Below are 12,356 nucleotides of genomic sequence, written 5' to 3' on the forward strand. Positions count from 1 at the left end.
GCGGGCACCCCGCCGTGTGGCCATCAGGGGGCCTCCGGGAGGGTCCGTGGCGTGCGCGGCGCCGCTCGCCCGCCATATTGAGTGTGGCGCCGCATCCCGCACACGCGCCGGCTGTCGCGATAAAAAAACCCTGTCGCGATTGAAAAGCCGCTTCCATCGTTTATTTGTTTACTGATCGCTTTMGCGACAGCGCCAGACCCTTCCCGCAAGCCGCCTGCAGAGCTCGCGCCGTCTGCCCGGCCGAACGCGTGACCGCGGTGAAACGCGGACCTTGGAAGCAAAGGGGCGTGGTTGGGGCGTGGYGGGGGCGTGGCCAACTCGCCCGAGGTTATAAAAGGGAGCCGGACGCGGCCCCTCCCCTCAGTGAAGATGGCGGCGCTGAGGGCGGCGGGGGCGGCGCTGCTGCGGCCCCGGCCCGGACCGGCCCCGGCCGCTGTGGGCTACCACAAGAAGGTGAGGGGCGAACGGGACACGGGGAGGACGCGGGGTTGGCCTTCGTTGACGCTGTGTTTTGGCAGGTGGTGGATCATTACGAGAACCCGCGCAACGTCGGCTCCCTCGACCGCAATGCCAAGAACGTGGGCACSGGCCTGGTGGGCGCCCCGGCCTGCGGCGACGTCATGAAGCTGCAGGTGACCTTGGGGACCCGCTGGCACCTGGGTGGGGTCACATGGAACRGTTTAACCTGCCCGTGTCCCCTCAGGGCACAGCGCAGGTTGCTGTCACACCCGCCCTGCTCTGTGCCCGGGGCAGGGCCTGTCCCGCTACCTGGGGATTGGGGTGGGGTGACCTGGCTGAGCTGAACCGGGCACTGAAATGTCCCCAAAATGCTCCCGCAGGTGGAAGTGGATGAGAACGGCAAGATCGTGGACGCCCGCTTCAAAACCTTCGGCTGCGGCTCTGCCATCGCCTCCAGCTCGCTGGCCACGGAGTGGGTCAAGGGGAAAACGGTGAGGGAGCTCTRGGAAAAGCTTCAGAGCTTCCCACATGCATGTGTTCTCTGTTGGGATCACATAGGAAGCGCTGGCCAGGGAATCCCTGCACTACTCTGTGTTGTAGAAGCCACTGCCAGCACTGTCAGGGCTKCAGTTGTGGGGCAGTAATTGCCTTTTTCAACATCAGAGAATCATTAGGGATGGAAAAACCTCTCTAAGAACATCAAGTCCAACTGTTCCCCCAAGCACTGCCAGGTCCACCACTGACCATGTCCCCAAGTGCCACATCCACATTCTTTTTGAGCAATTCTAGGGACAGTGATTCCACCACAGAGGTATTTAGTGTTTTATGCAATAAGCAAAACCAGGCTGATAGCAGAAATTTTATTTACAGAGAGTCTTTAGGTCATTGAGATTGGTTTTTTTGCCAGGAGTAAATGCACTTCAGTGTTGTGATAGAGGATCAGCAACCTTGTAGCAGCCCAAGTGGGGACGGTCTGTGACACTGATATGTCAGTCAGACATTCCTTAATTCCCACATCCCTCACTGCCCTGGGCAGCTCAGATCATCTCCCCTGTGGATTTTGTTGGCTCTGRAGCTTTAAACCCTCTTAGCAAATAAACAGCAGGGCCTGTGACCACCTCTGCGTGTGTTTCAGGTTGACGAAGCGCTGAAAATCAAGAACACAGATATTGCCAAGGAACTCTGCCTTCCCCCTGTCAAACTGCACTGCTCCAGTAAGTAAAAACGCTGAATCTCTGGCAACAGCACAGATGTTTCTGGATGTTGTTTTCCAAATAATTTTTGCACGACCTTGTCCTTGAGAAAAACTTGACGTTCAGATTCTGGGGTTAATTCAAGMGTTTTCAGATCTCTTCAATATTTTGAAGCCCATGGCTCAGCAGACTGATAAACGATCATATTCTGAATTATAATCTGAAGCTACATTGCATTAATTCAGTATTTTAGGAATTCTGTTCAGATTCTCCTCCTAAAATCAGTCTGTGCTACCGGTCTTGTTTGCTCACTGCTGTCTGCTCTCATTTTTACCTCATCTTTTGTCCTAAAAGCCCTTGAATTATCCTTAAAAATATTTTTTTTTTCTTGTTTTTGCTTTGCAGTGCTGGCTGAAGACGCCATCAAGGCTGCCTTGGCTGACTACAAACTGAAGCAAGACGCAAACAAAGAATCCGACAAAAAAGCCGACAATGCCTGAGCTGCCTGCGGAGCTTTCCCTCCTCCCTCCTCACTTTGCARTGCAATTCCCGAGCTGTAGTAGGACCCTGTGCACTACTCAAGCTGTAAGATACGCACAAGTTACGCACAACGTGTCCCTGTGGTGTCCAGCCACTCTGTAGTGCTCACACGGCTGGGATGGGGGCTSCTGTCCCCTCGGGAATGCCGCGGGAAGACTCTGCTCCGGAGACAAAACCCCGCTGTCTGGTACTGGAAGGGCTGCACTTTTCTTTTTTTTTTTTGGGAAGATGTCTAGTTTTGCCTAATATTTTATTGAATTTAGTGGGAAGCGTTGCCTTGGTGTGGATGTGTCTGTGAGAGCTGTGTCGGGGTTGGTTTCGCAATCCGGGGGCAAATTCCTGCTCTTGGAATTCTGGGACCCTTTGCAGGTGCCAAAGGGAAAAGTGGCCAAGAAACGCCYATCCTGTCACCACTTAGGTTTTTTTAAGCTCTTATTTGAGGAACAGCCTGAATTTTGGGGCGTTTTCTCTAAGAATTCCATCTTTGCACTCACCAGGTGCTCTGTTAGAGCGGTGAATCCTGGGCTAGAGGAAGGTGTCCATGCCCAAGGAAGGGGTTTGCAGCTGGATGAGCTTTAAGATCCCTTCCAACCCAAACCACTCCAGGGTTCTCTAAAATGCACCCTCAGACTGGAACTCTGRTGGGGAATAGCAGATCTGGAATGCAGAGCTGAGGGGAAGCTCCCAGAGTTCCTCTTTTCCAGGGCAATATTTGCAAAAGAAGCAGACAACACATTGGAAAACTTCACTTTTTTTCCTTCCAACCCCCCACAAGACACCTCACTTCCCATTTTTCCTACCAAGGGTGTTGTTAAACATTTTAACCCACGTTTAAGAAATAATTGTCTCATTCTTCTCCATCTGGGCACAGTATTTGTAATTTTTAACACAGAGGTCACACGTTGCTGCTTAGTTTGTCACGCACAAGATCCCTCTTGTGGTTCCTCAGCTCCTGGCACCCTCCTGCAGTGAGGAATGTTCCTCTCTCCCAGGGAACAATCCTGCTATTTCCCAGTTAAAAAAAAAAAATCAGGGAAACTTCACACACCCCCATCAGCATTCAGGGCAGAATTGGCTCTTTCAGTGGCACGCTCTTCCAGTGGTTGAGCTGAGGCAGGAATGTGATGGGATAAAACAGGGATACAGGAATAGGGGCTTGCAAGGATACAGGGATATGCTGCTTTTGAGGCAGAACAGCCTCTCTCACCTTGCAGGTCTCACCGCTGTCCCCACTGCAGCAGCTGCACCCCGGTGCTGTGGCTGGGTCCCCCACAGCCCCCCCTTTCCCCCCACACCCACAGTTGTGGGTTTGAGATAAAGGTTTCCTGGAAGTGGCACGTGATGTGCTGATCTGGGGGATGATAACGCCCTCCCCAYGGCTCCACTGTCCCTGGGGCCCTGTCCAGCTGTGCCCCTGGAGGAGCAAAGGGAAACTGGGACCRTCCCTCGGCCACCCCACGGCTGCAGAGACACAAAGGAGAGGCGCTGCACGGAGAAAACATTTATTTCTAGCTGAAGGGGTTCAGAAAATGAGGCAAAAATCCAGCTGGGCTCTGGGGTGAAAGAAAGAAAGGAGGGTCCTTGYCCTTAAATCCTCATCCCTCCCCCCTCGAGTGGCCATGGGCAAAGCTGACCCATGTCCTACAGACATCCAGTCCTGGTCCCATCCCTCTTCCCAGAGGGACACAGCTCCCAGCCAGGCACCCAGCACRGACCAGGATACTGCTGATTATTAAAACAACATTTGGGAGAAAGCTGGGGGCAGAGCTGGAGCTGGGGGATGCACCCACCCAGTTCSTGTGGTGGGAAAAGCCCCTTGGGCAGCAGAACCGGGGCTGACGGCATTCCAACACTGGGGAAAACCGTTGGCAAACCCCCCCCATCAGCACGAGGGTCTGGGGGAATTGGGGGGAACGGGATCTTCATCGGGGCTTCCTCGAGCCACCACGTACGTACAGAGCCTGATCCACCCTGTCCATCGTGCGTCCCCAGCCGGCAGCTCCTCAGGCTCGCCCGGGACCGTGTCCCTCCTCAGATTCCAGAGGGGGACGGGGAGCCATCCTGGGGTGCATCGGGGGTCTCCTTTCCTCCTGCTCCCGCTGCACCCGCCGCTTCCTCCGCGCCGAGATTTTGGGCAGGGGGCTTGGATTGCTCATCCCCCAACTTCTTCCTTCCTTCCTCCTCTTCCTCCTCCTCCTGAGGGGAATTCTGCTCGGGCCGGGCCCCGTTGGCCAGCGGCGCTTTAGGGGGGGATTTGAGGTTCTGGGCAGCAGCCAGGATGTCCGCTTGGAGCTGCCGGCCACCATCCAGCAGCTCCTCCTCGCCGGCCTCGGCCGCTTTCTCGGGCACCTCGCTGAACGCCCGTGCTCCCCCCGACTTGTCCCGCTCATCCACGTATTTCTTCTTGGGAAAGGAGGAGGGATAGTAGGCGGAGGCCTTGTGCTTCTGCCGGACGATGATGGCGGCGCAGATGATGAAGAGGAGCACGAAGGACAGCGAGCCCACCACCACCACCAGCAGCAGGTACTCCTTGAAGAAGTCCACCAGCCCGTCCAGCACGCCCGGCGCCGAGCTGTTGGTCACCGTGGTCCCTGGCATGTCCCCCACTGTGGGGCTGATCCGGGGGGTCACTGGGTGGACGGGCAGCGTGGCTGACGCCTCTTCCCCGTCCCCGCTGCCCGCGGTGTCCGGCAGCACCGGGCGGTGCCGGGGGGCCGCCGCCTGCGCCGGAGCCACCGCCAGCAGCACCAGGAGCAGCAGCCACGCTCCCATGGCCGAGCCCATTGTTGGGAATCGTGCAGGGGACCTGTGGGATGCAGAGGGACACGTTAATACCCCAACAGAACAAGCCCCCCAAGCCCTTCCCTGGGCCAACCCCCACCAGCCTGGATTTCCTTATGGAAGTAGAAAGCTCCGGTTTTGTCGCCCTGCCGGAGCGAGGGGCTCCGGTTGTTTTCCAAGGGCGCAGCTGGAAGCCAGCTGGGTGGGATTGCTCAAGGCCGGGGGACCGGGGCCGCTGCCAGCGCCCGGCTCCAGACAACGGTCATTTGGTTGATTAGAGAATTCCTGAAAAATGGAGGTTTGCAGTGGAAACTTTGACACAGGCGACGCTACGAAGGGGCYGGGCCCGGAGCAAGAGGCATTTCCCAACCGCCCGGCCCGGCCCGTTAATTCCCAGCTGGAGCACGGCTAAAAATAGGTTGGGGCAGGATTTCACCCCCGTGCCACCACAGTGGTTGAGTGGAGCCGGGATGGGGCATGGGACAAAGAGGCAGCCCCAAAGCTGGAGTGCAGGGAGTGGGGGTGCCAGGGRTCCTGGCTCTGTCCCCGTGCTGTGTTCCTCACCCGGATGGGGCTGGGGCTGGATCTGCCTCATTGCACAGCCATTCCACAGCCACAGCCCACCGTGCACTGTAGGACACGGGACATGACTTCCCACCCCGGAGCAGTGACCGGGGCGAGTCCCTGGCCRGGCTCTGCACCCCGYGGGATTCGGGAGAGGGACGTGACCGTCCCCACCACGTCGYGACACGTTCCCGAGGGACATCAACGCGTGCCACGCCACGTAACGCCATCAAGCCTTTCCCGGGGTTCTTCCCCTCCACACGGCTCCGTGGGGAGCTCTCACTCCCCAGATCCATCAGCGAGGATCCCCCATGACAATTCCCCAACCTCAGGCACCCCAAATCCCAATGCACATCCCATTTTCCCCCCTAAACAAACCCAAGCCAGCAGCTCTGCAGACCGGGAGGGACTCCAGCAGCAGGATTTCACTTCCAGGCTCTTTCCCGGCTGCACAATCTGGTTTCCATTAATCCAGAGCAAACAAACGGCGGCGGAGGTGGGAGGTACCCCCGGACCCCCGACCCTCCGGTTCCCCACGGGCACTGCTGCGGCTGTGGGGTCACAGCACTGACCAGCACTGGGACAATGAAGGGTTTGGAGGGCTGGGATGAGCCTCTTCATCCTCCCCTTCACYGCAGACAGGGGCCCCTCGGCGGGAAAGGGGTCCCGGGACGGGGACGGTATCAATTCCCCGGCAGCCAGYGGAGTTGAGGAGCAGCCACAGCCATGGAAGGGCCAAGCAGAGCCCAAAGCAGGGCCGTGAGCAGGGCCTGGCACCACRGGCACTGCCAGCCCTCCATCCCAATCCCACTCCAGCCCCATCCTCGCCCATCCCCAGACCCACAGCGCGTCCCTGGCTTTGCTTCCCTCTGCTTCCCARCCGCTCCAGAAATGCAGGATTTTGTCCAGACGCGGCTCGCTCCCRTTCCTGCCTGGCATTGCAGCCATGTGGCCGACTCCATCCCGTGTCCCGCCGTGGGGACCATGCCCAGCCCTCACCGCGGCACCCCTGGCTGTGGGACAGCCTGTGCCCTGCTCCAGAGCACCCCAAAATTGGGGAGCAGCCTGGCACAGCCGGAGCGATCCTCACCTCGCCCGCAGCCGCGGGAGGGAGCCGGGAAGACGGGATCTGTCCCACACACTTCGAGCCCCTTTCTGCTGCCTGCTGGGATGGAGCCTCCTCCTTCTCCCTCTTCTCCTCCTCCTCCTTCTCCTCCTCCTCCTGCGTCGCAGCCCGGGACCAGCTTGTTCTCATTAGGGCCGGGATGGGGAGGGGGTGTGGGAGGCCAGGGAAGGGCAGGCAGCCCCCAGCCCCCTCCCAGATGAAATCCAGCTGGGGCTGAGGGTGTTTCCTGGCTTATCCCGTCTGCAAAGGAGCCCCGGTGCCCCCCATCATCAACCCTGGCAAGGGGGTCACATTTTGGGGTGCAAGTGGGGACAGGGGTCACACAGGGGGTCGTTGCAAAGATGTTTTTATCCACGAGGCTCTGAGGAGGATAATGAGGCCATGGGCTCAGGGCCCTGGCATTCCTGGGGCAGTGGGGCAAACAGGAATTGGGACCCCCCACCCTCATTTCAGGAGAACATTCCCTAAACATCTCAACTTGGAAACGCTCTGGCCTGAGCACCTCTGCCTTGGGGTGCAGGCAGGGACACAGGCRGGGTCCCCGTGGTTCCCCAGACAAACTCAGCAGCTGCTCAGCTCCCCGGCTCCTGCTCTCCAGTTTGAGGGTCTGGGGGCATCTCCTGCCCCCCCCCGAGCTCCGTCTCCCCCCCGCCCTGATCCCCTCGGCCCGGCCTGAGGTTGCTCAAGAGGCCGCAGCCGCTGYGTGACCTCATCCTGTTGCTATTTTCCTCTGCTCCTCCCTGGGGACCTGCCAGACCCCCCAAAAAGCCGCGGCCAGCGCCCGGGGACCGTGACCCCCGCGGGGCGGGGGGCGAGGGATTCTGTGCCCCCGGCCGGAGCGGAGCTGGCGCCGTCGGGGTTTCTCTGTCGCCGTCGCGGCTCCCCGAAATAAAGGCTCGGTCCGTCTGGCGGCCCCCGGCAGCTGCTGGGGCGGCTTTTCCCGGCCTTAAGCGCTCAGTGATGAAATCTTAGAGGGGACGGGGGAAAGGCGAGGGGAGGCCGGGAGGAGTTCCAGCAGCGTCCGGCCCTGCTCCCGCAGCCCAGGTGGGGATTTGGGATGAGATTCCACCCGTGCACCCGGCGGTGCCGGCGCTGGRCTCAGTCTCCCTGTCCAGAATCTCCATTCCACCCTGCTGAGGATCCCCATGGCCGCTCATCCAAGAACCCCACCCTGGTCAGGATTCCACCCTCCTTTGCCCACAGTCTCCATCCCTCCTTGKGCAGGATTTGCGTCCCACCCTGGCCAAGGCTCCCACCCTTCATCGCTCAGAGTTTTCATCCCTCCCTGCCCAGCGTCCCCACCCTCCCGGCCGGGATCCCCATCCCGGCTGGCGGTGCCAGCTCCCACCGACCATTACGATGCCGTTTTTGCCTGCGTTTTKCCCTCGGAGCAGGGCAGGGCCGGGACCGCCCGGCCCCGCTGTGTAATTTGGGGCAGCAGGAACGGGCACAGCCCGCTCGGGGAACCGGCAATTTGAGGCATTTCAGCCCCGCTCTGCTTCTAATTTGCTCCCGCGGGCTGAGCTTTGCTGTGCCAGCAAAATACCCGGAGGGGACCCGTCCCGCGGAGCTCCATGTGCAGCGTCGTGCATGGGATTGTGTCACCCMCGGCYCCGTGTCACCCACCCCCGGCCCSGTGTCACCCRCCCACGGCCCGGTGCCCTCCCTGAGGATCCTGCTGTGACACCGCGCCGGCTCCCCGTGAATTCCTGTGCCGTGAGGAGGGCGATGGCATCCCGACAGGACCCGCTGACTGCGCCAAATAGGGCGATTCGCGGCTCCTGGCAGCCGACTCCCGCTCCAGCGGTGGAGGGAAGTTTATCCCTGCCGGGCTCCGGAGAGCTCCCCGGGGCTGGGAGAGTGGGAGCGATCCTGGGATCTGCAGCCATCCTCATCCTCGGGACACACCGGCCTCATCCTCACCGGGGCAGAGGCCGGGTGAGCCGCTGCGGGGTAGGATGAGAGCATCGCTTTTCCCCCGGGACTGCTTTGACTGGCAGGAATTGGCGTGGGGACACAGTGGGACAGAGCAGRGTGCCATCAGCAGGGAGGCCAGGGTTGTCCTGCGTGGGGACCGGCCACGGCCACCGGCTGTGGGTCCCCTGGCCTGGCTGAGTCACCCATAAACATTTACATTCACAGCCGGAGCGGGGCCGTGCAGCTGCCAGGATCCAGATGGAAAATATCCCAAGCACAGCGTGAATGTAAACAGGCGGCAGGGCCGGGATGCAGGTGAATGACCACGCTGGCAATTCCCCTCAGACACCCTGGAGTGGCCTTTGAGGAGGCTTGGAGATGTGGGGAAGGGGATTTGGGGGTGTGGGAATGGGGATGGAGGGATGGGGACACTGAGCCTGGCCACAGCAGGGATGGGGAGTCTGGGTGGAGCAAGAATAGAAAAAATGGAGACACGAAGCCTGGCTGGAGAGTCCTGGGCCATTTCTGTTCGCCCAGGGGAGGGATCAGTGAGTGGCCTGAGGGGTGACCGACACCTGCAGGAGCGGGTGACACGGTGACACCTTCTCTGGCCACTCATGGCTTTGCTCTCCCCATCGCCCCATTCGCAGCCCCATCCAGGCAGGGACAGCCGGGGCCAGCKCTGCCGGACGAACCCGAGACTCTGCGGCCACCGCTGGGCCCCGGGGCCGAGCACCTGACCGGCAGCGGCGGCTCCGGAGGCGCCCCCGCCTCGCTGCAGCGACCGCAGGCAGGAACACGTTGAGCCGCGATCGCACCCGTCCTGTCCCCGTCCCTGTCCCCCGGAATTTCCGCCCCGTCCCCGCCGCCCTTCCAGCTCCTACGAGACCGAACCCAYGCGGGGCTGCGGTCCCGGGAGCTGCGGTCCCGTCCCCAAAGTCCCCAGTTTGGTCCCTGCCCAGCGAGTGGTGCCCGCGGGTTTCGTTTCTGCTCCCCCGGGGCGGTTGAGGGGGAGGATGGAGAAGCGAAATTTTGGCTCAGGATGTGGGCARGCGGCGGGGCGGGGAGGGGGCTGGCGGGTGCCGTCCCCGCCAGGAAGAGACCACCACGTCCGGATAACATTTTAATGGGATGCGCCTCRAGGGCTGAGCTCGCCGCGGGGCAGCAGCTCCGCCGCACCGCTCCGAGATAAAACCCCGGGGGACCGGGCTCCGCTGCCCCGCGGCTCCACCGGGGACCGGGCACGGGGCTCCTGTGGGATGCAGGATCCGTCCCTGCGGCTCAGGAATGATCCGGCAGGAAGCTGCTCAGAGTCAGGTTGTCTCCGTCGGGCTCGGAGCTGCCGTCGGGCAGCAGCAGCTTGTGCCGCTGGGCCGGGACGGGYCGGGGRCCGGGGGCYGCCTCGGCGTCGGGCAGCAGCGAGGAGATGCAAACCATCTCGGTGTGGCTGAAGCGGCGCTGCCCCGTTCGCGCCCGTCGCCACAGCAGCGTCCCCAGCACCCCCGTGCACACCAGGAAGGTGGCGGCCACCAGCCCCAGCAGCAGGATGGCCAGCAGGCACTTGCCCATCAGCCCGCTGGGCTCCCAGGGCGCCGCGGTGGCCCCCGATGTCGTGTCCCAAGGGGTCGGGAGGGTCGTTGCAGGCAGAACTCCGGATTTCTTGGGTTTCTTGTAGCCCGYGGTGGTGAGGACGAGGGCTGGGGGGGCTGTTGAGCCTGGCCCTGTGGAGAAGATGCCGTCCAGGCCATCAGTCACTGTCCCCTCCTCGGCGGGTGACGTGAGCCAGCTGCGTGTGGTGATGGTGATGCCCTTTTGGGGTGCTGAGGGTGAGCCTGGCAACAGGTCGAGATCGGGGGAATCGGTCTCATCCATGAGAGCGGCGGTGGTTGGCACCGTGAGTGCCCGGCTGGGCAGAGTGCTGGATGCTGGGGTAGAGGTCAGGAGCAGGTCGGGATGAGGAGGATCGGTCTCATCTGTGGGATCCGCTGTGGTGAATGCTGCAGGCACCCGGAGCAGGCTGGGGCTGGCACTGGGCGCCGGGGGTGACACAGAGTCCTCCAGCAGGTCGGGATAAGGGGGATGTGTCTCAACCATCGGCTCGGCTGTGGTGGGCGCTGCAAGCACCCGGAGAAGGCTGGMRTTGGTGCCGGGTTCTGGCGMCACAGAGCTCAGCAGCAGCTCAGGCTCGGGGGAATCATCCATGAGATCGGCTGGGGTTGGCACCCGGAGCGGGCTGGCCTTGGTGGCGAGTGCTGGCGGTGGCACAGAGACACCATCGGTCTTGTCGCTGCTGATCATCGCGGTGGCACCGAGCTCCTGCCCGCTGTTATCCCTCTTCCCACGGGACAGGGACAGGGGCTCGGCCGCTCCCCAGACCCACTGCCCGCCCTGGGGCAGCCCCATCTGCGGTGGATCAGCCCCAAATGCCCGCACGGGGCTCAGCAGCAGCAGCAGCACAGCCCAGCCCAGCGCCATGGGACCTGCAGGGGACAGAAAGGGCAGGTGACATCGGGGATGCTGAGCATGGAACTGCCCCAGCGTGGGATGGCACTCCTGCCCTCCTGGAGAGGCGCCCTTGGGTTTGGGGGATGGAGGATGCACCCAGAGACCTCCTCCTGCCACAGCCCCCACCTGCAGGAGCTCGGCTCTGCTCCAGGGGCCAGTTTTGATAAGGAAGTTGAGCGTCTGGAAATGGGAAATCAGCCRCGCTGGAGGCGGCAGCTGCGGGACGGGGCAGTTGCAGGATGAGTGTCCATGTGGAAATGAAACCACAGGGATGTCACCCACAAGGGGGTTTTGGGGTTTTGGCAGACCCCCCACCCTGGGGTGCCCCTCTGCCCGCCGGGCTGGCACAGGGCTCCAGGGCTGAGGCCACCATGAGCCTGTGCCTCTGTGCTGGAGCAAGAGAGGCAAATACACCCCAAACTCACCCCAAATCCCCGCGTTCCATCTGTCCATCACCAATTCCTCCCCACTCGGCAGCCCCGGTGGGTGGAAGTCACCAAAGTCCCCGCGGATCCGCACCCAGCAGCATCCATCCACGGCTCACCGCTGTGAGCATTCCCAGGCGGTTCCCACATCCCCAAAGCACCCACCCGCCCCACAAAAACCCTAGGGACCAGCACGGAGCGTTTGCACCCACAACATCTCTCCCCAGCGGGGCTCACCTGTGCCGGAGGATGCTGCGGGATCCCGACTGCAGGAGCCACGGGCGAGCGGGGCGAGGGCAGCCCTGGCACCGSCACCGCCACCGGGGTGTCGTGGGGCACCCTCCGCCTGCACCTCCGGCCGGGCGGCGAGCGGAGAGAGCGCGGAAGGGCGGCTGCGCTTTCGGAGGGAAGGACGTCACACCCAGAGCGGGGCCGCCGAGAGCTGGGGGCTGCGGGCACCCCTCGGCTCGGCTGGCACGGTGTGGGGTGCGCCCCAAAGAGGGGCTTTTGCCCTGCTGGAGCCCCCGGCTCGGCCCCGCGGAGCTGCCGCGCGTCGCCCCGAAAGCAGAAGTGACGGCGAACCTGGTGCCAGGGCTGCCACCACCCCTCGGGCACGGTGTGGGCATGGCCAGGGAAGGGGCACGGTGCCCTGAGCTACCTCAACACCGGGAAACGCCTTCGCACGCGAGGAGCGGGAGGGTGAGGACCTGACGGGATGTTTTGCACAGCCTTTGTGCCGCGCTCCTTCTCTCAGCACCATGGATGCTCGGAGGGGCTCTCGGGGGCCCGCTGGGTGTTTTCCTGGGTGTTGTCGCGGCCTCGTGGCATTRGCACGACAGGAAACCC

General features: G+C 62.2%; 3 protein-coding genes across 3 annotated transcripts; 1 reads left to right on the top strand and 2 right to left on the bottom strand.

Moving 5' to 3' along the window:
- The first annotated feature begins 347 nt into the window (after window positions 1-347).
- On the top strand, window positions 348-2,388 carry ISCU (iron-sulfur cluster assembly enzyme). The gene is made up of 5 exons (XM_057378068.1): window positions 348-453; window positions 519-632; window positions 840-950; window positions 1,595-1,673; window positions 2,058-2,388. The coding sequence occupies exons 1-5, from the start codon at window positions 370-372 to the stop codon at window positions 2,150-2,152; spliced, it is 483 nt and encodes a 160-aa protein (XP_057234051.1). The 5' UTR covers window positions 348-369; the 3' UTR covers window positions 2,153-2,388.
- Window positions 2,389-3,682: 1,294 nt separating this feature from the next.
- Window positions 3,683-6,608, bottom strand: TMEM119 (transmembrane protein 119). Its single transcript, XM_057378069.1, has 2 exons — window positions 5,938-6,608; window positions 3,683-4,998 (listed from the first exon to the last, which is right to left on the bottom strand). The coding sequence occupies exons 1-2, from the start codon at window positions 6,483-6,485 to the stop codon at window positions 4,224-4,226; spliced, it is 1,323 nt and encodes a 440-aa protein (XP_057234052.1). The 5' UTR covers window positions 6,486-6,608; the 3' UTR covers window positions 3,683-4,223.
- Window positions 6,609-9,690: 3,082 nt separating this feature from the next.
- SELPLG (selectin P ligand) lies at window positions 9,691-12,356 on the bottom strand. Its single transcript, XM_057378116.1, has 2 exons — window positions 11,748-12,356; window positions 9,691-11,060 (listed from the first exon to the last, which is right to left on the bottom strand). Exon 2 carries the CDS (start codon window positions 11,053-11,055, stop codon window positions 9,862-9,864), a length of 1,194 nt encoding a protein of 397 aa, XP_057234099.1. The 5' UTR covers window positions 11,056-11,060; window positions 11,748-12,356; the 3' UTR covers window positions 9,691-9,861.

This window comes from Malurus melanocephalus, unplaced genomic scaffold, assembly GCF_030028575.1.
Source record: "Malurus melanocephalus ecotype Western Australia unplaced genomic scaffold, MMel_1.1 scaffold_340, whole genome shotgun sequence".
Taxonomy (NCBI): domain Eukaryota; kingdom Metazoa; phylum Chordata; class Aves; order Passeriformes; family Maluridae; genus Malurus; species Malurus melanocephalus.